Source organism: Taudactylus pleione, unplaced genomic scaffold, assembly GCF_031769625.1.
Source record: "Taudactylus pleione unplaced genomic scaffold, aTauple2 ptg000290l, whole genome shotgun sequence".
Classification (NCBI taxonomy): Eukaryota; Metazoa; Chordata; class Amphibia; order Anura; family Myobatrachidae; genus Taudactylus; species Taudactylus pleione.
Genome location: NW_028284692.1, coordinates 8,196,679 through 8,219,479, shown reverse-complemented (window position 1 = coordinate 8,219,479; position 22,801 = coordinate 8,196,679). Strand labels below are relative to the sequence as shown.

Below are 22,801 nucleotides of genomic sequence, written 5' to 3'. Positions count from 1 at the left end.
GGCCCAATATACAGAAAGATTTACATATATTATTCACAGCTATTTTATAGAACTATGAATGAGCTTGTATTTTATGATTAGTGGCCTAGGAGCAGTAGGGCAAGCAAGAAGCGCTCTTGTTGGTCTATAATGAGACAATATTGTGAAAGTCTCTATTGTGAAATCCAGTTTGAACAAAAAAACAAACAAACAATACTTACCTGAAACTCCGCTCCAGTGCTGCTGCCTTCCGTCCCCGGCACCCGCTCCTCGGAACTGTGGGAGTGAGTCATGACGTCACTCCCATAGTGCATTGCGGGACCCGGAAGCGGAGCTCAGGATTGACGCCGCTGGAGTGGAGCGACGATCAGCGGCGCTCATCTCCATAGCAGTGTCTGTAACGGCCCAGGGTACAATGGAGCCAGGTGCCCCCTTAAGGGCTGGAGCCCGGCGGCAATTGACTCCATTGTCTCCTGGAGTTTTGCCAATGTTTCTGGCTTATGCCAGAAGGTCCGGTGGCCTTAGGGCCGGCTCGAGGAGGGAGGAAGGAAGTGTTCCCCGCATGCACCCTTGAAATAACCATGCCCACCCCCATCGCAAGTGAGTGCACCTAAGGGCAGGGCGGACTGCCAGGGCTGATACACAGCCCCAGTCCCTGCATGCAAGAAGGTCACTGGATTCATAAAGTGGTTTACTTTAGACAGTGTGTGTGTCTGGCTGTTAAAAGGGTACATTGGAAGGGGGTCTTTTTAGTTTACCGTATAGGTTTGGAGCTGGAGGCAGAGTAACAGAGGGAGGCACAACGCAGCAGGCATGCTGAGCAACTTTATGCTTTCTTACTGTCTAATACTGTATACTGCAGAGCAATATTTTTCATTCTCATAGATGTACTCACGAACATGGTCCTTATGCTACAGATGTGCTGTAACTGATTGCCACCAGAAACTGGCTTTCACCAATTTAACTTGCAGCAACCTGATCAAAGCAGACATCTGATTGTCTAGTATGCCAGCCCATAAAAGAAAAAAAAAGGTGCATGCTCTTTGGAGGTGGGGTTTTCAAATAACAGATTTCTTCTTCAGGGAAAGGGATCTTCTCCATAGGGATCCACAGGGATAATGTGGTTGGGGTGATCCAGGCACCAAACACTTAAGCTTTCAACTCTCAGGATGCCCCAGGTCCTCCTCCACATATACCCCGCCCCTGGCCACAAGCATTCAGTTGTTCTTTTGGTGTGGCAGGATTCAGACGCACCTTTGTGCTCAGGCAGTCCCAAGCTTTTATTTTATGTGTTATTTTATTTCTATGATTTTGAGTTAGCAGTGCTGGAGCGTCTGAATTAAGACACCTGCACTGCGACTCCGCCGGGCCACAACACCAGTAACATCTCTGGTGATTTTGGCGGGTTACGGCAGAGCTGGCTAGCAGCGATGCTGGGGCCTTGGACTGCAACTGGACGCACGGAGAGGTCAGGTAAGGAGATTCCTCAGTTATGGGGAATCGCATGCGGCAGTCCTTGCATCCAGCGCTTGAGACGCACCGGAAACAGCTGCAGTGAGGGCCCGGGGCCGTCCGCTCCCTCACTAGATCACCGAGGCCTTATCGTCTGATGCCGGGGATTGGCAGCAGATGCTCCTGCTGTCATGAGGCCAGCGTACCCGGCCAGTTGACGCAGCTTAGGGGAGGTAGGCTCTTCCCCGGCAGCTTCTCCCCCAACCCAGTCGCAGATCCATCAAAGGGTTTCCCGCCTCTGGGACGCTCCTCCTAATCTCCTTGTGCATATGAGACGCTAACAGTCCACTATGTGTGCTCTGCTGGAGCGGTTTGGTCGCAGGAGGTTTTGGGTCAGTCCCCCTGTATACCTCTCCTCTGGGTCAGTTATACAGTACTCTTTATCTTATAAAGCCTCGTGTTTGAGTAGTTGATTCAGAGTCTATTGCAACTAAATTACATATGCATTGTATGTGACTGATTGCTAGTGCTGTGTTTATACTGCCTTTTTTTTCTGACGTCAGTTATAACAATCACTGTTTTTTCTCCTCATCACTCTGTTACAGGTGGGTGGGGGTTTTCCTTAGCCTTCACAAATAACTAGTAAATGTGAAGTACAGTCACATTACATTGCATTGTTACCTTTTATAATTGATATGTCAAAAGGTAAAAGGAAAACAGGAGGATGAGGCCCCTGTGCTGGTTTCATGTAAATCCTGCTGTTTGGCGGGCTTGTCCCCTCAAGGGGGAAGGCAGACTTCTTCAGTTGCGGACTACTGGCATCAAACAACAACAGACTCCTGGGTCCGAGAAGTGGTCTCTCAGGGGTATGCCCTCACTTTCTGGGGGCATCCTCCTCAGACGTTTTTTTGCACTACTCCCCCATTGGATTCTATCAAGGTATTGGCTCTCCAGGAGGCCATTTACTCCCTGCTGCAGGCAGGGGTGATAATCCCGGTTACTGTGTTTCAACAAGGAAGGGGTTATTATTCCAATCTATTTTTGGTCGAGAAACCGAATGGGTCTCATGGTCGTATGCTATATCTGAAAACCCTAAACAAGTTTATCCGTGACCCAAGTTTCGCATGGAAACTATTCGGTCAATTATTTTGGGGATGGAACCTGGGGATTTTATGGCTTCCCTGGACATTCAGGATGCGTATCTGCACGTGCTTATTACGCCATCCTGCCAACAATTTCTATGGTTTGCTGTCCTGCAACAACTTTACCAATTTCAGGCACTGCCCTTTGGTCTATCAACGGCCACTCGGGTCTTCACCAAAATAATGGCGGTTATGATGGCCTACCACAGGCGTCAAGGAATCAGAATACTACCATACTTGGACGACCTTCTGATACTGGCACAGTCTCCAGCTCTTCTACAATACCATCTCCAACAGACCACTGCCTGCCTACAGATGCAGGTTTGGATCATCAATTGGAAGAAAACCTCTCTTTCTCCAACACAGCGGATGGTACATTTGGGGGCACTTCTTGATTCTCAGGCACAAAGGGTGTTTCTGCCAGAGGACAAGATTGTGGCCCTATCATTGAGAGTACGAAAATTGCTACGCAATCGAAGGGTATCCATTCTATCAGTGATGCAAACCCTGGAGTCAATGGTATTCACCTTTGACATGGTGGAATATGCGCAGTTCCACTACAGGCCTCTGCAACAATTGATTCTCTCCCGGAACGGACAGTATCATCTAATAAGGTCCCACAGGATCCTTCTCACTCCGGAGGTTCGTCTCTCTCTCTCTCGTGGTGGCTACAAAAGGATCATCTGGACAAATGGCGCACATTCTGGATTCCAAATTGGGTGCTACTCACCACAGACGCCAGTCTTCGCAGATGGGAGACAGTCACAGGTCATCACACGTTTCAGGAATGTTGGACAAATATGCCCATATACATTCTGAAGCTTCGAGCAGTATACTAAGAACTTATCATAGCACAAGACCTGCTCCAGGGCAGGCCAGTCCAGATCCAGTCCGACAACGCAACCACGGTAGCCTCATTCACCAAGGAGGCATGCAATGTCACGCAAACATGGAGGGAATGGACAAACATTCTGATCTTTTTCCGGCTATCTCGGCAATATTCATCCCGAGAGTCCTCAAATGGGAAGCGTACTTCCTAAGTCATCAGGACATACATGCTGGAGAGTGTGCTCTCCACTCGGGGGTTTTTCAACTCCTGGTGAACAAACGGTGCCTACCAGACGTAAACCTCATGGCCTCACATCACAATCACAAGGTCCCCAGGTACGGTTCCAGGACCAGAGACCCCTCTTCCGCATTCGTGGACGCACTGGCAGTGAGATGGGATTTCAAGCTGGAGTATCTCTTTCCTCCGATTTCTCTCCTCCCAAGGGTCTTCAGGAAACTCAAGCAGGAAGGCGGAGCAGTGATACTAGTAGCTCCTGCTTGGCCCAGACGCTATTGGTTCTCCGACATACGGAATCTATCCATAGACAGTCGGTTTCCTCTTTCTCTATGGCCGGATCTGTTACCGCAGGGTCCCTGCCTGCATCCGGACTTACTCAGTCTGTCTTTGACAGCATGGTTCTTGAGTCTTCCATCTTAAGAGCAAAAGGTTTCTCCAGCTCTGTGATTCAAACGATGCTTAGGGCACGAAAGCCTTCCCCGCATCTATTACAGAGTTTGGCATTCTTTGGTCAATTGTGTTCCCACAGAAAGTATGACCCAAGGGTTTTTAGGGTTTCCAAGGTACTTGCCTATTTCCAGGCTGGGTTAGACCTCCGTCTCCATCTGGCCACCCTGAGAGTACAGGTTTCTGCGTTGTCAGTTTGGTTCCAGCGAAGGATTTCTTCTTTCCCGGATGTTAGAACTTGTTTACAGGGTGTTTTCTGAGTTCAGCCACCCTTTGTCCCACCGGTGGCACCATGGGATTTGTCCTTTGTTCGCAAGAGGCTGTAAGTTCCCCCATTTTAACCTCTGGACTCAGTAAATTTGAAATGGTTGACAGCGAAGACACTTTTTTCTCCTCGGTATCTCTTCTGCATGCAGAGTCTCTGATTTGGCAGTGCTCTTGTCGCTTCCCCCTTTTGATTTTTCACCAGGATAAAGCTGTTCTCCGTACAAAGGAGAGTTACCTTCCTAAAGTAGTGTCCTGTTTTCATGTGAATGAAGAGATTGTGGTTCCAGCTTTTCAGTCTTCAGACCTTTCTGAAGGTGAAGCCTCCCTGGATGTGGTTCGTGCTCTACGTATCGATGTGGATCGTACAGACTCTTTTAGAAAATCAGACACTCTTTTTGTGTTATATGGTTTTCACAAACGAGGATGACCAGCTTACAAACAAATTCTGGCTCGATGGTTATGTATGACTATCTCTCAGGCTTACACGCAGGCTGATCTCCCGGTTCCAAACACGGCAACAGCACATTCTACCCAGTCTGTGGGACCATCGTGGTACCTCTGCTGACTAATTATGCAAGGCAGCCACGTGGTCTTCTGTCCACACTTTTCTTAGGTTCAACGCCTTTGATACTTTTGCCTCTCAGGATACTTCCTTTGGGTGACAAGTTCTCCTTTTCTGCTCAGGAGTGTCCCCATCCTTAGGAGAACTGCTTTAGGACATCCCCATAGTGTCCCTGTGGATTCCTATGGACCCTGAAGAAGAAAATAAGAGTTATGGTAGACTTGTCTTTGATAACTTTTTCTTCAAAGTCCATAGGATCCACAGGGCACCCACCCTGACGCACCTGGCTGCATTGGGTAATGTTTCTTTCGGTCATGGATTCCTTCATTTCTTACAGTGTTTATGGTGTGTGATTGTTCTTCTTCTCCTCTTTCCTTCTCCTGCCTTGGGCTTGTTTACAAAACTGAATGCCTGTGGCCAGGGGTGGGGTATATGTGGAGGCATCTTGGGAGCTGAAATCTTAACTGTTTGGTGCCTGGATCACTCCAACCACATTATCCCCATGGTATCCCTGTGGACCTCAAAGAAAAAGAGTTATCAAAGGTAAGTCTACCATAACTCTTATTTTCCCAGTATCCCAAGCAGATGCGCAGGGCCACATTATTCTCATGAATGCTGCAACTCCAGAGGCATATCACAGCCAACATAAATATACATGTGGAGATTTGGGAAACCACTGCCACTATAGGAAAGTAATTGGTGAGTACTACAACTTAGTGTTGGATGTTAGGAGCAGGTCTTGAAGCTATGTGAAACTACAGCTTCTTGTGAGAGTGGAAGAGGATAATGTGAGCAGAATACCAGAACAGCGTAACCCACCTTTCCGACAAATGCTCCAGTTTGAAGATGTGCACAGTCTCGGTGTTGCTGGACACGCACAGGAACTGAGAGTCTATACTGAACACCAAGGAACTTATACTGACGTACCTGCGGCAAGAAAGAACACATTATACCAGATCTCCATGTACATGATGCGCTGATCAGTGATTTAACAGAATAATGAACATACAGCTTCATTTTTAAGTCTAAAAATCAGATAATATTGTGTGTAGGGCTGTGATAATAAAGGACACAAAGTTAGAGAAGTGAAGCGATAACTTTAACTTCTTGCGTAAGAGTCTGCCGTAATTGATGCCAAAGCAGTGGCCATATTGTTGCATTATAACAAGAGAACAGTGGGCTCTCTTTCGGTAACTGGCATTTAAAGCCAAACTAAACTGGGCCAACATCATACAATAGTTACTACAATTTAGTATAACCTTTCTGCTATGCCTCAGTCAAAGTCGAGTACACTCCCCTCTCTAATGTACTAGTATTACAGAAATACTGTGTATTATATACTTGTTTAAGGTGAATAGGCCCATATTTAGATCACCCCAAAGCCCCTTTAAAAAAATGTGCAAACTCGAAACAAAATGGATTATATTTCAGGAATAGACTATTTGGGTCCATATTTCCAAATGATGACTGAGAAAAAAGTTACTCAAACTTAGTGTTCACCAAGGAGAGGAAGTGAGGACTGGAAAGGAGATTAGGATTGGGACACATATCTGAGAGATGTTTCTTCATGATCTGAATGGATAGTTAGAGGAGACATAGGATAGGGTGTGGAAACATATAATCAGTTATGCAAGACAGCAAAAGCAGGGACCATATGGAAGCCTCACACTTATAAGCCAGGTGGTGTACAGAGAGAGGCCACTGATCTCACCTCTTCATTCCCCTCCTAAACTCACACAGTTTCTGCCCCTCTGGGATGGAGAACACCCGAATCACAGTACCCTGTAATAAGAAGGCCAGTCAGCTGCCACAGGACACAGTGTCATGATGTACTGTTGTTCTGTTTTATACTCACTTTCTCTGAGGCACTGGCCAGTTTTGTTCCTGTAGAATTGAAGGCAATAGCAGCGAGAGAGCCATCATGGGCTGGGATAGTGCATACTGTTTTCTGGCCGGAGGAAAGAAATTACACACTTTTATACAACATTATTACTTGTAGCGGCTTTTGTATTTCTGAATTTGCTCACCTGCGATTTCATAATAAAAGTTGAATATCATCATCAACAAATTATTCTACTCTTCTCAGTAACCTGTCATTAAGCCCACCATATCTCTTATTGTGACACTGGTCACGGAAACATCCTCTAAAAGATCTATATGTCACCCCTTCTCCAATCAACCATCTTTGAATGACATAGCAGAATGTCTATATGATATATTATTTTATTTTTTTTGCACTTTGTTTTCCTGTACAACTGTCCCCAAAAGAGATGGAGACAACACTTCCGCACTCTGGGAGACCATCTATATCTCTAGGAGAGGATCTACTGGTGCCTGGAGGATGGAAGTACAAATGTCTCTGCAATGAGAGAACTGGGTGAGGTACACAGGCCATTTAACTCCAGCTGTTGCCTAACACTGTCCTTGGATTGTGCTACTGGTGAGCTCCCTGTGCCAGCTCCTCCCGATAAGCCAGACAATTTGTAGCACGAGAACTAGGTGGAATATGTATATCAATGACCCGGGACAATGTGTGTGGGCCAGTACTAGCTGGAGATTATGGTTACCGTTAAGACTATAATAACAGCAACCAGAATTTTTTATGTAGTCTACAGATATTATATTTATATACACACACATTATATTCTGTTGCACTTATACAGTACATTGCCAGTCTTATAACTGTTTTATGACTGCTTTTCTCTGGAAACTTCTAAGTTGTCCTTGCATACCAATACCAGATGTAATTAAAACATCTATTATTGAGTATATTTGTGAGAAACTATACTCTACAGACTCGGAATAAAACAAACTCAGAAATAGATATTAGATGTAGTGCTGCTTCCATCTACCATCATATATATTTAATGACACATTGTAAGTAGGTTAATGCCGCCATCTATGGTATAATTTCTATACTTGTATAAAGCTGACACAGTAGAAAGCACTAGCAAATCTCTCTATGCCCTGGTAAATCTTCTATGACAAGGGTATGTTAAACAGGACATGCATTACTGAAACTTTAAGACTCACCTATAATGAAAGTTATGTCAACAAATCTTTTATTTAATTTATACTCAATGTCCAGTGGTGTACTTTCCCTAAATCTGTCACCCCCAGTGAGTGCACTGGCAGTGGCTTCACACTGGAAGCACTCTCTACTGATTGTATGCTGGACAGGCAGCACCAGGGAGAGGTGTTTTCTCAAATAGCGAGTATATAAGTGATAAAATGTGAAGTCTTGGGAGTGGATTGAGGGTGACAAATTGTCTGCTTTAGTAACAGACACTGCAAATAAGATGAAAGCAGCATGGGCGATGATCCACACATTACAGCAGGAGTATTCCATGAGCTAAACCTACTTCTTAATGACATCATGAAGATAGACACTGTGCAAAACATCTATGGAAGAGCAAAATACGTGACCAAACAATTACAACATCCATTTGTTGTAATCTTTGACGGGGAAGGGATAAATACAAATAAACTAAAAAAAAAAAAAAAACAACAAGCGGCTCAAGCTGAGAAGCAAAAGTATATGGGATGTAGCGGTGATCTAAAACACAGAAGTAATAAAGAAACAGAAACAAGATAATTGATTATTAAGTGCTGAGAGCAGAAGGCACTGAGTACTTGGCACTAATGTCTACTGGGGCCAGCAGCAGACTTTACTGCTGCATCTGAATCATACAGTGCAATTCTGTCAGACATCCCAGATAATATTAGACTGGGTTGAGAATGTCAGAGCATTTCCACTTACAAGTATAGAAGAAGAAAAAGATAAAGACTATTAATAAACTGGAAGAAGCTGGTACCAATAAATTGTTTCTGCTGCATATCTGTGACTGTCAGGCATGTGCTTATTGTAACATGGTGACAAGGCCTTTGCCCCATACAGCCACTCGCCTACTTCAGATTCCTCCAACTCTATAGCATGCAACAGAGACTAATATAGGTTTGTACAATCCCTCCTCACCAAATCTGGAAATATGCTAAGGCGCGTTCCCTACACTTCATTATTTCTGTAATCATTCTGATATATAATGTTAAAAGAATTCTTGAGCATCTGTAGCTCCATTTGTTACAGTATATAAGGAAAGCGTAAAGTAATAAATGTAATCACTAGCAAAATAAACTTAATATACTTTAATATATATGTGCAAATAAAATAAACAAACAATTTAGTTCAATAATTTCTCCCCAGTAAAACACATTTCTTCCTCCAATGCTTCATTTCTGGAAATGATCCATCACTACACCTGATACCAGTGCCTGATACTGTATGAGAGAGAAGAGACAGAAGGCCTGATTCAGATGTGGACAGTATTGTACAGCCGCAGGGAAGTGGCTGTGTAATACCGTCCAACTAAAATGCAAAAGGAGGTGTCTGTAATAAATAGACACCTACTTCATACATCTGTGATCTGAAAGCGGCGTCCGTAGACGCTGTTTCGGATCACCATCGCGATGGTTGCTGCCCTCGGCCTGGCTGAGTAAGCCAAAGTTTGCACAATGGTTGCTGCCCTCGGCTCCTGGTTGCTTGCGAGGCCAGGAAATCTTTGTCTAAAGACACAAATCCTGGCCTTGACACTCCCAGGAAATGGCTGAAACACACCCCAATTTCCAGAAAAGCAGATCGGCGCCACCCTATCCCCACCCCCAAACGAAGAGTGTGCATGATCACAGGACCCGTTCTGTACATTTGCAAAATGGGTCCTGCACATGTACAGGTGCCCACCATCGGCTATGTGTGCGTAGACCATTGGGTTTACGTACAACAGACTTGCAGTGTCAAAAAGGATAACTCCCGATACATAAAGTAACAAAATGATTTAACTACAGTATACTGGACATAATAATGTGCCAACAATAGATGTAGGCTGCATATTGTTTCATTGCATCTGTAGAAACCAGTTTCCTCATTACACACCAGCATGGCATAAGTCTCATTTCCTTAGTCAGAAGTACATCACATGATTCTCAGATAACCATCTAAACTAGAGTCATACTCACCAATACATTAGCATCATATACCATGATCTCACCCATGGAAGCGCTGCCAGGATACGCTAGGTAGGAGTTGGAATGATTTATAGAAAGTGCACAAAGACCTAGATGGCAGAAGAGAGGTTAATTATTCTCTGAACAAGAGATGTAAGGAAATCAATATAACCATTTACTGCAACTCACATGTGGGGTTGGGTACGAGATCCTGGTGAGCAGACAGTCAGAATCCAGACCCAACTAGGTGAGTGTTCTAACCCTAACCCTCCCCTCCACAGCCTAACCCTCCTCCTAGTGCCTAACCCTCCCCCTAACACTTACCGTCTGAATGCCAGCGGTAGGGATTCTCTACATGTGATATCCAAATATTCCTTCACTACTATGAAAATTATTCCACAGCTTCCCTGCAAAGATAGCCTGCTATCTACCCATGGTCGGCAACACCTTCTTTTCACCATACAAGCTTTAACTAGTCATCTCCACACAGCCAGCAGTAATTAGTTTCTTTTCTTATGGACATACACAATTTAATTAGTCATTAATCAGTAACCAACAATGATCAGCTTCCCTTCACTGTACATCCTTTATCCAGTCATCTACAGTATAATTAGCCGACACCTTTTCTTCACCATACATTGGTTTGTCAGCCATTTACACGTTATTTTTTCCCATGCACTGTAACCTGTAATCTACAGACATGGACAAATTTGTTGCTACCCTTACAGCTCATTGAAGCAATGCTTCATGCCTTTGCAATGTCATAGAATAAAGCAAAAAAAAAAACTATGAAAAGAGATAAACGATTGCTTATTCTTCAAATATGTTCTACAGTGGTCGGGACAGACTGGTGTGATTCCCCTTAAAAATTATAATAAATAGTTGGATTATAGTGATATTTTAAACTAATTACTTTCTTGAATTAGCCTCACACGTCTTCAATCTTCTAATCTGTCACTCAGCCTATTTAAATGCAATAAAGTAGTCAGTCACTCTGCTGTTGACCATGGACCAGAGAAAGCAGAGGAGAAGGTTGTCTGAGGAGATCAGAAAAAAACATTATTGACAAGGTTAAGGCTATAAGAACATCTACAAGCATCTTGATTTTCCTGTGACTACAGTTGCAAATATAATTCAGAAGTTTAAAGTCCATGGGACTGTAGCCAATCTCCCTGGACATGGGCGCAAGAGGAAAATCGAACCCAGATTATACAGAGGGATAATGAGAATGGCAGAAAAAGAGCCAAGGAAAACTTCCAAAGAGATACAAGCTTAACTCCAAGATCAATGGAAGTCAGTGTCCAATAGCACCGTCTGATGCTTTTTGACCAACAGTGGGCTCCATGGAAGAAGATCCAGAAGGACTTAATTTTCGAAAAAGAAAATAAATAAATAAATAAAAATTTTAAAAGCCGGACTGTAATTAGCTAAAATGCATTTTGACAAGCCACAATGATTATGGGAGAATGTCCTTTGGGCAGATGTGTCACAACTGGAGCTTTCTGGCAAGTCACCTCTATGTTCATCAGCTCTATGGGTCTCATTCAGCTCCGCTCGCGAGCGCAGGACGCTCGCAAGCGGGTCGATGGTACCCAAATGCGCATGCGCACGATGGAGGCTGCTCCGTCATGCGCATGCGCGAGACCCGGCGAGCGACGGAGAAGCAGTCGCTCGGGGTCTCGCACCAAAGGGGGCATGCTGTCGATGGTGAGTGACAGCACGCCCCCTTTGGTGGGCGTGCCGGGGCGTGGCTGCCTAGACGGAGGCGTTCCCATGGGAACGCCTACCGTTTGGGTCCGGCCCCACTGACATCACTAGTGATGTCAGTGGGAGTGATTTTGGCTCTGATAGAGCCAAAATCACTCCAGGATTTGCGGCAGCGAGATCCTACCGCAGGGTCTCGTTGCAAGCCCGATGGTGCGCGATGGTCTTGACCATCGCGACCATCATCATGGACGCTCGCATAAGCTGTGGGTGGTAACCCACAGCTATGCGAGCGTCCAGGAGGACGCACCAAAAAAAAAAAAAAAAAGAAAAAACGCCCTGGTTCAGAGCGTCCGGCTCTGAATCAGGCCCTATGTTCACAGATGAAAAAAAATCAAGCTTTCATATAAAAACAAAACTAAACAAAAAAACACACCAACTGTGAAAAATGGGGGAGGCTTGGTTAATTTTTGGGGCTGCTTTGCTATGCCTTGAATCCGAACATCAACGGAAAGAGCTGAAGAATGCAATTTGGAGAAGACACCCATCAAACCCGAGACAGCTGGAGCAGTTTACTCAGAAAAAGTGGGCCAAAATCCATTTTGACAGGTGCAGAAGTCTCATTGAGAGCCAAAGAAATCGCTAGATGGCAGTAATTGCCTCTAAAGGTTGTATAACAAATATTAGGATGAGGGTCCCATCATTTTTGTCCGCGCCATTTTCATTTGTTTTATTATTTCAAATATTCTGTTGAACCAAAAATGAAATGCAAAGAGCTGTATTCAATTAGTTTCGCACCCGCGGTACTTTTTTGCATGCCGAACTTTTCACTTCTAGTGTTTTAGCCACGTAAACTTATCGGGCGCTCAACCGCTATTCGTCGTATTCAATTACAAAGAACGCGAAAACGCGTCCCAGCCAAAGTCTAACAGGCGAAAAGTGTTGGCAAAATTGGGGAAATCAGCCTGACACGCACCAAAAGAAGCACTAACATTGGGGATCAATGTAGATGTCCCTGATTAGCCCTACTGAAGCTATTTGGGGTACTTAAGTGCTGTCAATTGCTTTAAATTAGCGGCTTTGCACAAGTGGTGAAGAATAGCATAAAGCAGGTTTTTTTGGTGGAAATAAGTAGTTCTGTCAAATTTGGGGTACTTGAAAATGGGTGCAAGCATAGTTAAAAATCGCTGAAGTCAAGTTTTAAGTGCTGCAAAAAACGCACCTTCAGCAAATACCTGCAATAGAAAAAAAAAAAAATACCTCCCCCATACTATCAGACCCCCAAAAGTCTATTTCGCTAGTGCATTTGTACCCCCACTTTGTACTTTTTGGCCCCCATTTTTAAAGTACTTTTTTGGGGTGTTCCTCTTTTTGTTTTTGTTTTTGCATTTTTTTGACGCAGTTATCCTTTGGGGGTTTGTCCAAAGGGTGCAGAGTGGTTTCCGCACCTTTGCGCTCCAAAACCGCAATTCTGCACTTTTTTCCGCCAACTATTCAGAGGCGAAACTTCTGCGCCGGGTACACTGTATTGAATTTCCGCATCGGCGAAAAGTCGCAGGAATTGAATACAGCAGAAACTTTCTGCCACATTAAGTGTCTGTCCCTGTGCTTTATTTATTGTCATACCAAAGCAGACTCTTACTGGAAATTGGACTCATTTGAAATTAAAGAATCATTTTTCACATAAATGAAATAGGAACGGTAAAAATAAAAGGGAAAAACTGAAATTTTGTATCCGTAAACAGGGCTTACATCAATTTTTCTGGAGAAAACGGATAATACATATAAATCTCTACATGGTATAAAATAAAGTCCATCATTGTGATATATCTTTAACGGTTTAAGCAGTGTAAGCCAAGAAAGCGCTCGGACAGCCATTTTTTTCATGGACTTGCTTCTCTAAAATCATCACTGCTCGGCTCCCTTCGGTCCTACATTGTTTTATACACCTAAACTTTCTTCTACAAATGCTCTATAAATTAGTGAAAACTGTATCAAAATCCGTCCAGTGGTTCTCGAGATTAGTGCAAACTGACAGACAGACGCCTACCTGGGACTTTATTTTTAACTATGTATAGATAAAGAAACCTTTAACAAATGTTGCTTTGTTGTCACATGAGATTTATTATGTTTCATGTTAGAACTTGGTGAGAATAGATGATTGGTTATTATGTCCTAAAATGTAAATTGATTTGAAAGGGGATCCATTTTCTTTTTTAAAATGACTGTAGCTGATTAACTAGACTTTTCTGCCATCAAATTCTATGTTTCTATGTTCCTAAGCCAGGATCTTATGTCGCTTAGTTCAGCCAGCTAAACAACTCGTGTCTTTGGTATCTATGCTATACTACATTTTATTGTTTGAGTGGTCCCACGGCTTTATTCCATTTCCCAGAATGATAAGAAGTATTCGGGCATGCAGTAAAATCTGTCTTCTTAATTAAGCTTGTATTTTTAGTGGTTCAGCATCCTGCTCTATACTACAGTCTTTCAATTCCCTTGCCCCGCAAGCACTGATGGCACAAGACAGCTTGGTGGGTTGTTAGAGCAGAATGTATGACAACTAGAAAGAATAGAGTGAGTGCGGTTTCTCTATAGTTTCTCCCAAGTGTCAGTGTGACATAGGCACTATGCTAAATTTATTTCCTCAAATAGGACCATTCCTTAACACCCACAGGCCATTTTATCTGGATTTCACTTACCAGATGTGTTTCGAGGAGTGTCCAGCAGAGTTCTCAGTAACTTCATGTCCTTTATATTATGTATATAAATAGACTCTTCTAAACAGACCACCAATCTCTACAAAAGAGTGAATCCACAATCAGCAAGCTCCTTCCCCCAAAGAGTATAGTCACTTTAAGCACTCCTGCACATACCTGTCGGTTCAGTCTGATGGACAGGATGTTGCCGGAGTAATTGTAGTTGCAGATTTCTGTGCCTTTCTTAAAGTGGAATACGTTCATTTGCCGCGGTTTGGAGTGACTGACAACCACCACCAAACTGCTGGAGAAGAGCCGCTCCACTATGTAAACATCCGAAAGCTCATCTATACTCATAAGAAATAAGAGCAAATAAGGGATAAGTTATTTTTATGACACCAAGAGAGTCATAAATATAACTACTGGGAGAAATTAAGACAGACATCTAGAGCAGTGCTCCTGCAATGTATAAGGCTTATCAAATGGGAAACGGACACTCTCGGTCCTCTCCCACACAGTCTGGCAGTCCCCATTATTAATGAAGCAAAACCAACTAGGTTTCTAGCTATCCTAAACAAAATATATGTGTACAAATGTGTCATAGGTGATCCAATGAATCCCACTAGAAACAGAGTCTATGGGATAGATTTAGCTAATTGAATTGACCCCTATAAGTCTAAAGACCCCACACAGCAACTATGACATAGTCATAGGAGTCCATAAACACAACATGCAGAGATATGTCACAATGTAAGTAATCATCCTTAGATAATGGACTAGGTAGATTATGTACCTAAAGCCTCTCATAAACAACAATGAGCTGTTCCAAAACATACCTAAACTATACATACAATCACATGCAAACACACTGAAGGTAAGAATATGTTTATCATAGTATTGGTGCTCCTGCTCCCAAATGAAGATTTATTAAAAGGAAAACCATTTATTCTTTTATTTCCTATGTCCATACCCTCCCTCAAAAACATTTTACTATAGTAAAGGCCTGAGATTTATGTCATATTCTGGCCCTTTCCAGCTATATATTACTATAATCTTCTGTACTGCATTCTCAGTCTTAAGGGCAGCTTGCTGAGGGTTGCAGCTTGATGTAGTTATGAACAAAGTGTAGTTATAACTAAGTGTGATTACTGAATAGTTAAAAAACAGTTGAACAAACACTGAACAACATCTAAAACCAGGTAATTACAGCTTAATTTATTTTTAGTAGTTTTATTTTGTTTAAAAGCATTCAAAAATATTTAATACACAATGTATCAAAAACTTATTTTTATTATCTCACTCCATGGATTCATATTTAAGGCTACTTCATCCTTTACTCTCCCTGCATCTCATCCTTCAATACATATTGCTGCCTCATTAATCTAATCTCCTCTTACAAACACACATGAGATTTAACTTATCTATACACACTGACATTAACATCCACAACCTGTCGTCAAAAAATCTGTCATACAAATCCCACAATTATACTTATATCTCTCTCCTGCTGCTTCTATTAGCTGGTGACATATCACCTAATCCAGGCCCGACCCACATGCCACACCCACATGATAATATAAATCCAGCTAACCTCATAAACATTGCGTGTCTCCCTTCACCCTCCAAATCACTAAAATGTGCCTTATGGAATGCACGTTCTGTCTGCAATAAGCCAACATCCATCCATGATCTTTTTATTTCAACTAACCTTAACCTTCTGGCAATAACAGAAACATGGCTCACACAATCAGACACTGTCTCCCCTGCTGCACTTTCACATGGTGACCTACACTTCTCACACACCTCCAGGCCTAGTAATTGTAAAGGAGGCGGAGTAGGAATATTACTCTCCCAATCTTTCTCATACACAGTTCTCCCACAGGTACCTTCACTCACATTTACATCATTTGAAGTACATTCTATCTGGACTTTCACCCCTTTCTCTCTGTGAGTTGCTGTTATCTATCGCCCACCTGGGCCACCTCAACAATTTCTGGAACATTTTTCTGCCTGGCTCCCTCACTTCCTATCCTCAGACATCTCCACCATCATTATGGGTGATTTCAATATCCCCATTGACAGTCCACAATCTCCTCATGCCTCCAAACTACTCTCTTTAACCTCCTCTCTTGGCCTCTCCCAATGGACTGACTCCTCCACTCATCAGGAGGGCCACTACCTTGATCTTATATTCACCAGTCTATGCTCAGTTTCTGATTTCACTAATGCTCCTTTCCCTCTCTCAGATCACAACCTTATCACCTGCACGCTCTCCTCCATTACATCAACCTCAGTGTCATTGAAATCAACCAAACCTCCTAAAACCAGCAGAAATATTAATGCTATTAACTTTCAACAACTATCTACCTCTCTACAACAACGACTCTCACCAATTTCTACATTCACTTCTCCTGAGACTGCTGCATCACACCTAAATCAGATTCTCGAAAAAACCCTTGAAGTTGCTCCAGCTACCCATCACACACCACGTAGACTTAGACGTCAACCGTGGCATTCTAACTCAACAAGGCATCTACAAAAACTCTGACATAAAATAGAACGTCAGTGGCGAAAGTCTCGTACCCCAAGTGACTTCCTCACATATAAGACTATCTACAACTCTTATCGTACTTCTCTGGACACTGCCAAACAAACATATTTCCAATTTCTAATCTCTGCTGAAGCCTCTAACCCCAAGCAACTTTTTAATACTTTTAAACTGCTTCTTTCCCCTCCCTCACCCAAGCCACTTGCTACTATCTGTGCACAAGATTTTGCTATTTCAAGGACAAGATTGACAAGATCCGAAATGAAATGGTATGCTCTTCCTCAGCTAATGACCTGCTCAATTCCCTACCTTTACCCTCTGGCACATTCTCTTCGTTTGACCCCACAAATGAAGATGAAGTATCTACACTCTTCTCATCCTCCTACTCTATTACCTATCCTCTAGATCCTATACCCTCACACATCAGTAAAGCTCTGTCTTCAGTGCTCATCCCAACCCTAACTAAAATCTGTAATCTCTCTCTCTCTACTAGCATCTTTCCATCACTGTTCTAACATGCAGTGATTACTCCCATTCTGAAAAAGCAAAATTCTGACCCGAACACTCTCTCAAATTACCGTCCTATCTCCCAGCTCTCATGCCTCTCCAAGCTACTTGAGATACTTGTCTACACCCGCCTCACACACTTTCTTAACTCACACAACTTATTGGACCCACTTCAGTCCGGCTTTCATTCCCAACACTCCACAGAGACAGCACTGACTAAGGTAGTAAATGATCTGGTCACTGCCAAGGCTAAAGGCCATTAATCACTCCTAATTCTTCTAGATCTCTCTGCTGCTTTTGACACTGGTGACCACTCTTCTCAAACAAACACTACAATCCCTAGGTCTTAAGGACAAAGCTCTTTCTTTTTTCTTTTCCTACCCATCTGCTCGCTCTTTTACTGTTTGTTTTTCTGATTCTGCATCCTCTTCGCTACCTCTATCAGTTGGAGTACCGCAAGGCTCTGTCTTAGGTCCTCTGCTATTCTCAATCTATACCTCCTCTCTTTGCAAACTAATCCGCTCTTTTGGATTTCAGTACCATCTGTATGCGGATGATACTTAAATCTACCTATCCTCCCCAGATTTATCACCATCTGTTTTGGTCCGTGTCACTGAATGTCTTTCTGCCATTTCATCTTGGATGTCATCTCGCCACCTGAAACTTAATATTTCTAAAACAGAATTAATTATATTTCCACCAGCCAATAACAGTTACCAACCTGATCTCTCAATCTCTGTTGACAACTCGACAATCTACCCTGCCCCACAAGCTCGCTGCCTAGGTGTCATACTTGACTCTGAACTGTCCTTTGTTTCCCACATTCAATCTGTCTCAAAATCATGTTACATATATCTAAAAATCATATCCAAAATTCAACCATATCTCACACAAGACACTGCTAAAACTGTAATCCATGCACTCATTTCCCGCATTGACTATTGCAATAGTCTCCTTACTGGCCTTCCCAAAAACAGGCTATCGCCATTACAATCCATTATGAATGCAGCTGCGAGGCTTAACTTCCTTGCCAAACGTTTATCGTCTGCTGCACCACTCTGTCAGTCCCTCCATTGGCTGCTGGTTTTCTACTGTATTCAATATAAAATACTTTTACTTACACATAAGGCTATTAACCAAACCACACCAGCTCAGCACAAGATCTGGGTCTCTCATCCCCACGCATTACTTGCTCCCACTCATGGTTACATGACTTTCTTCGGGCTGCACCTACTCTATGGAATGCCTTGCCATGCACAATAAGACTTTCCTCTAGTCTCCAATCCTTCAAGCGTTCCCTGAAAACTCACCTCTTCAGGCAAGCTTATCAGATTCCAGAACCGCCCACATAACCTTCATAGGTTCCATATCGAATTACATCCCCTTTCACAGTCCACACATAGTCTTTCTTTCACATCCTCCTGATATTTGGCCGACATTCCTGTGTGACTGGATCATGCAGCCCACCAAGAAACTCTCCATTCTGGCTGGACCAAAATTGCAATATATAGCGCCTATCCTTGTGTATCAATGCCTATTTCCCTATAGATTGTAAGCTTACGAGCAGAGCCTTCCTACCTATATATCTCTGTGTTACTACCCAGTTTTGTTCTATTTATCTTTCCAAATGAAAAAGCGCAACGGAATATGCTGCACTATATAAGAAACTGTTAATAAATAAATAAAATACTGTAATTATAATATATTATGTAACACAATCAAATTATTTAAACAATACTCCTAGATTTGGTGAAATATGAAGGTAAATCTATGCATGTCCTATCATTCTTGAATAATATTGCCTCCAATTACTGCTGTTTCTATTACAACCTTTTCCACTCCAACTCTGCACCTTCTTCTGTATGGGCACAAACAGCAGGCAGGCATGCCGATCTATATAATGTTTCAAATTGGCTTGACAAAGGACTGGAGTCCCTTGATGACAATGCTAAAAACATATTGGTAGACCTCTGCTATTTCTTTGTATAGGAACTCCTCATATACCCCCAACTGTCCAGTTGTGACTATTAGTGGTAGGATAAACTGCCCCTGATAACAGTAATCTAACAATATCCCCGAGAGATCAGGGCTCTTACAGCTTTCATGGACGAGGTCCAGCTGCTCCACAGAGGACAAAGAAAAGAGCTTGTAACCGGTTTTCATCCCAATGGCCAGTGACCTGGAAACGAAGAGTATTAGTAGTTGTATAAATATATTTGGGATGATTAGATTCAACCTCAAGGGATAAAAAACATTTAGGGCCTAATGCTGAGTTGGATACATGCCTGCTTGCGGAGCGTATATATTTCATGTTTTCACACTGCGGATGTCCTGGAAATGACCGTACACAAGTAAAGGCAATGTAGACCCGTACCCCTACAAAACTCTTATCCATTCAGTAATCACCTCCTGACTTGAATACTGCAACCTCCTCAAATCTAACGTTCCCCTCAGCCATCTGTCCTTGCTTCACTCCATCCGAACGCTGCAGTAAGATTAATCTTCCTCTCTCAGTACCGTATATCTGCAGTACCACTGATCTCTACACTAGCTACCCATATCTTCCAGAATCCTTATCAACGCTAGCCCTTCACACATCTAAGATCTCATCTCAAAATACTCTCCTGAACACCTTCCTAGATGTGCATCCTACACCTCCTCTCTTATAACAACCTCTCGCTCCTTCCTTACAGACTTCCCCTGTATTACTACCTCCCTATGCGATTCCCTACCATGCCCGATGAAACTATCCCCAGCCCATAGATCTTAAAATGATTAAGGAGTGTCTGTCTAATGGTAGCGCCAACCCTGGGTGCAGCCCCCCCGCCTCCCCTTTGTAATATTTTAGAGGTACAGCCCCCTCTACCCTAGTATAATACAGAGCAGAATCGGTATGACATACAGCCAGCCATAAGCCCGGCGGATGTAATACCGATGCGGAAGGCAGAAGACTGAAGATCGCGACAAGGTAAGTATTTTAACTATCCCTAACCCTCTCCCCCCCCCCTAACCCTCCTTTATGGGTGCTTAACCCTAACCTCTCCCCCTAGTGCCTAACCCTAACCTCCCCTTAGGGGTGCCTCAACCTCCCTCCCCGCACCCTAAACTTAACCCTCTCGGGGGGTGTGCCTAACCCTAACCCCCCCCTTCCCCTCGCCTACCCTCCCGGGGGGGTGCCTAACCCTAAGTCCGTCCCCCCGGGAGCTCATAAAAATAATCCCCCCCAGTGCAGCTGTCCGCTGCCGACGCCCGGCTTACCTTCTTTCGGTATGCCAGGCGTCGGGATTTCAGCGGGTGGATAATGATAGACGTCGGGATTTCGACGCCTATTATTAGCCCCATGCCGGGATTTCAGTCGGGAAGCCGGCAGTCGGCATTCCTATAGAGCCAATGATCCATTCAGGGTGTGAAATACAGAGCTGTGCACCTCTATGTTTTATACCCTTTTCCCCAGTAATAGTGCGATAATGGTACTGTCAAAATGAATAAGAAGCATTCCTGATTATAGGACATATGGTACAACCTCCTCTGCTGTATAATTACTGTATAATCCCATCCTCCACCCGTATAATAAAATAATGGTACAGCCCATTCTCATTAAGTTGATATAATAATAATGGTAAAGCCTGCTCCTCCCTTGGCATAATATAAAAATAGTACAGCACTGATCCCACAGCATAACAATATTGGTATAGTCCTTCCTCGTCAGTTATAATAGTGGTATAGCCCCCTCCTGCCCAGTAATAATATAATGTATAGTCCCGCTTTCCCGATATAATACAGAAATAGTATGTCCCCCTCCTGCCCCGGTACAGCCCCAACCTCCCCCGTTATAATATAATAATGGTGTAGCCAATGGTACGGTCATGGTATATTACGTGCAGTCCTGGTTGTAGGACAGACAGCAGACCTCCGCTCCATCTGCCCCTGCTCCTCCTCCGGCATCCATATCATCAGCTCCGGCCCGGACCCCTGAGCGCTCACAGCACTTTCCACATCCGCAGTAAACAAACAACAGCTGACAGCGCCTCTAAAACTTTCCGCAATTTCATTGGCCAGCGCCGGCAATACTATCTCCACCTTTCATCCTCATTGGCCAGGATGTTTTACAACCAGCCACTCATCACAAAGTTTCTTTCAGCAGCCAACTTCCCCTAAATCACGGGACTGCAAGAGAGGGTGCCATAAACTCCGCCCCTTTTCCAACAGGGCCTGTCCTGATTGGTGATCGAGGCACGAGGCTGGTATGTTATTGGCTGCTCTTACAGATAACGGTGTACTGTCAGCACCATATAATCCATCGCCTGTTATAGTTGGTGGTGACGGTGTGTGGGACATCCATATAATCCATCGCATGTTAGTTGGTGGAAAGAAAACATTTGAAGTACCAATGATTTTAACATTGGTTACAAAACATTGTTTAGTCCTAAACATTGGTCCTGGAACATCGATGTTAACTGATGTTAACCGATGTTTCTATTTTTTTAAGTAAAATAGCTACTTAAACATATGGGTTTCGGACTATAGTTAGACAGTAAAAAGGTCAACGATGTCTAGCTAGACACCAGATGTTAGACAGTCAATAGGTCGACTGAGACATAAGATCGACACACTAAATGTCAACGTGTAGGAAGGTCGACAGGTACAAACGGTCGACATGGTCAAACGGTCGACGCATAAAAAATAGGTTTAAACATTATTTTTTTTTGTTAGGGTTAGGCACTTACCAGAGGGTTAAGTTGCCCATCCATTACACGATGCGGAGACGACGGCACGATTACTACACCGTCGTCTCCCGCGTTCAGACGTTCAGTGTATGCAGGTCAATCATCCCCGAACATGGCAACCTGACGGCGGTCGTCAGGTTGATCGTCATGTTCGGGCGATGATTGATGTTAAAAACGACCAGTGGGCGCGTGCATCGCTGGTCGTTTTTAACCTTTTACTGCCCGACTTGCGGACGATTACCTAGCGATGGAGCCATAATGACCGTCGTTATCGACTCATCGCTAGGTTTAATCTCCTAGTGGATGGGAAGCATTAGGGTTAGATCTTAATCCGGCCCTGTAGTAATGCTCTCTGTATAAATGCCCCCAGTAGTAATACCCCTGTAGTTGTGCCCCAAATAGTAATGCCCCCAGTAGTAATTGGGCGTGTGCCCAATAGTAATGCCCTAGTAGTTGTGCCCCCAGTAGTCATTCCCCCTTTAGTAGAGCCCTCTGTAGAAATGCCCCCAGTAGTAATGCCCCTCTATTAGTGCCCCAATACTAATGCTCCCTCTCTAGTAGAGCCCCCTGATTAATGCACCCAGTAGTAATGCCTCCCCCTCCGAGTAATGCCCCCTCCCCAGTAATAATGCCCCCCCCAGTAATGCCCCCAGTAGTAATCCCCCCCGCCAGTAATGCCCCCAGTAGTAATGCCTCTCCC

The 22,801-nt window shown here is 43.7% G+C and overlaps 1 protein-coding gene across 2 annotated transcripts in view; it reads right to left on the bottom strand.

Moving 5' to 3' along the window:
• WIPI1 (WD repeat domain, phosphoinositide interacting 1) overlaps window positions 1-21,409 on the bottom strand; it is a 30,736-nt gene extending 9,327 nt beyond the window's left edge. For both annotated transcript variants that reach the window (XM_088482636.1, XM_088482637.1), the window contains exons 1-8: window positions 21,253-21,409; window positions 19,471-19,553; window positions 14,497-14,666; window positions 14,323-14,419; window positions 9,929-10,026; window positions 6,771-6,863; window positions 6,627-6,697; window positions 5,735-5,842 (exon numbers count right to left, since the gene is read on the bottom strand). In XM_088482636.1, the coding sequence (XP_088338762.1) occupies window positions 5,735-5,842; window positions 6,627-6,697; window positions 6,771-6,863; window positions 9,929-10,026; window positions 14,323-14,419; window positions 14,497-14,666; window positions 19,471-19,553; window positions 21,253-21,323 (791 nt within the window). In that variant the 5' untranslated portion in view covers window positions 21,324-21,409. The remainder of the gene's footprint in view (window positions 1-5,734; window positions 5,843-6,626; window positions 6,698-6,770; window positions 6,864-9,928; window positions 10,027-14,322; window positions 14,420-14,496; window positions 14,667-19,470; window positions 19,554-21,252) is intronic.
• Window positions 21,410-22,801: the final 1,392 nt, after the last annotated feature.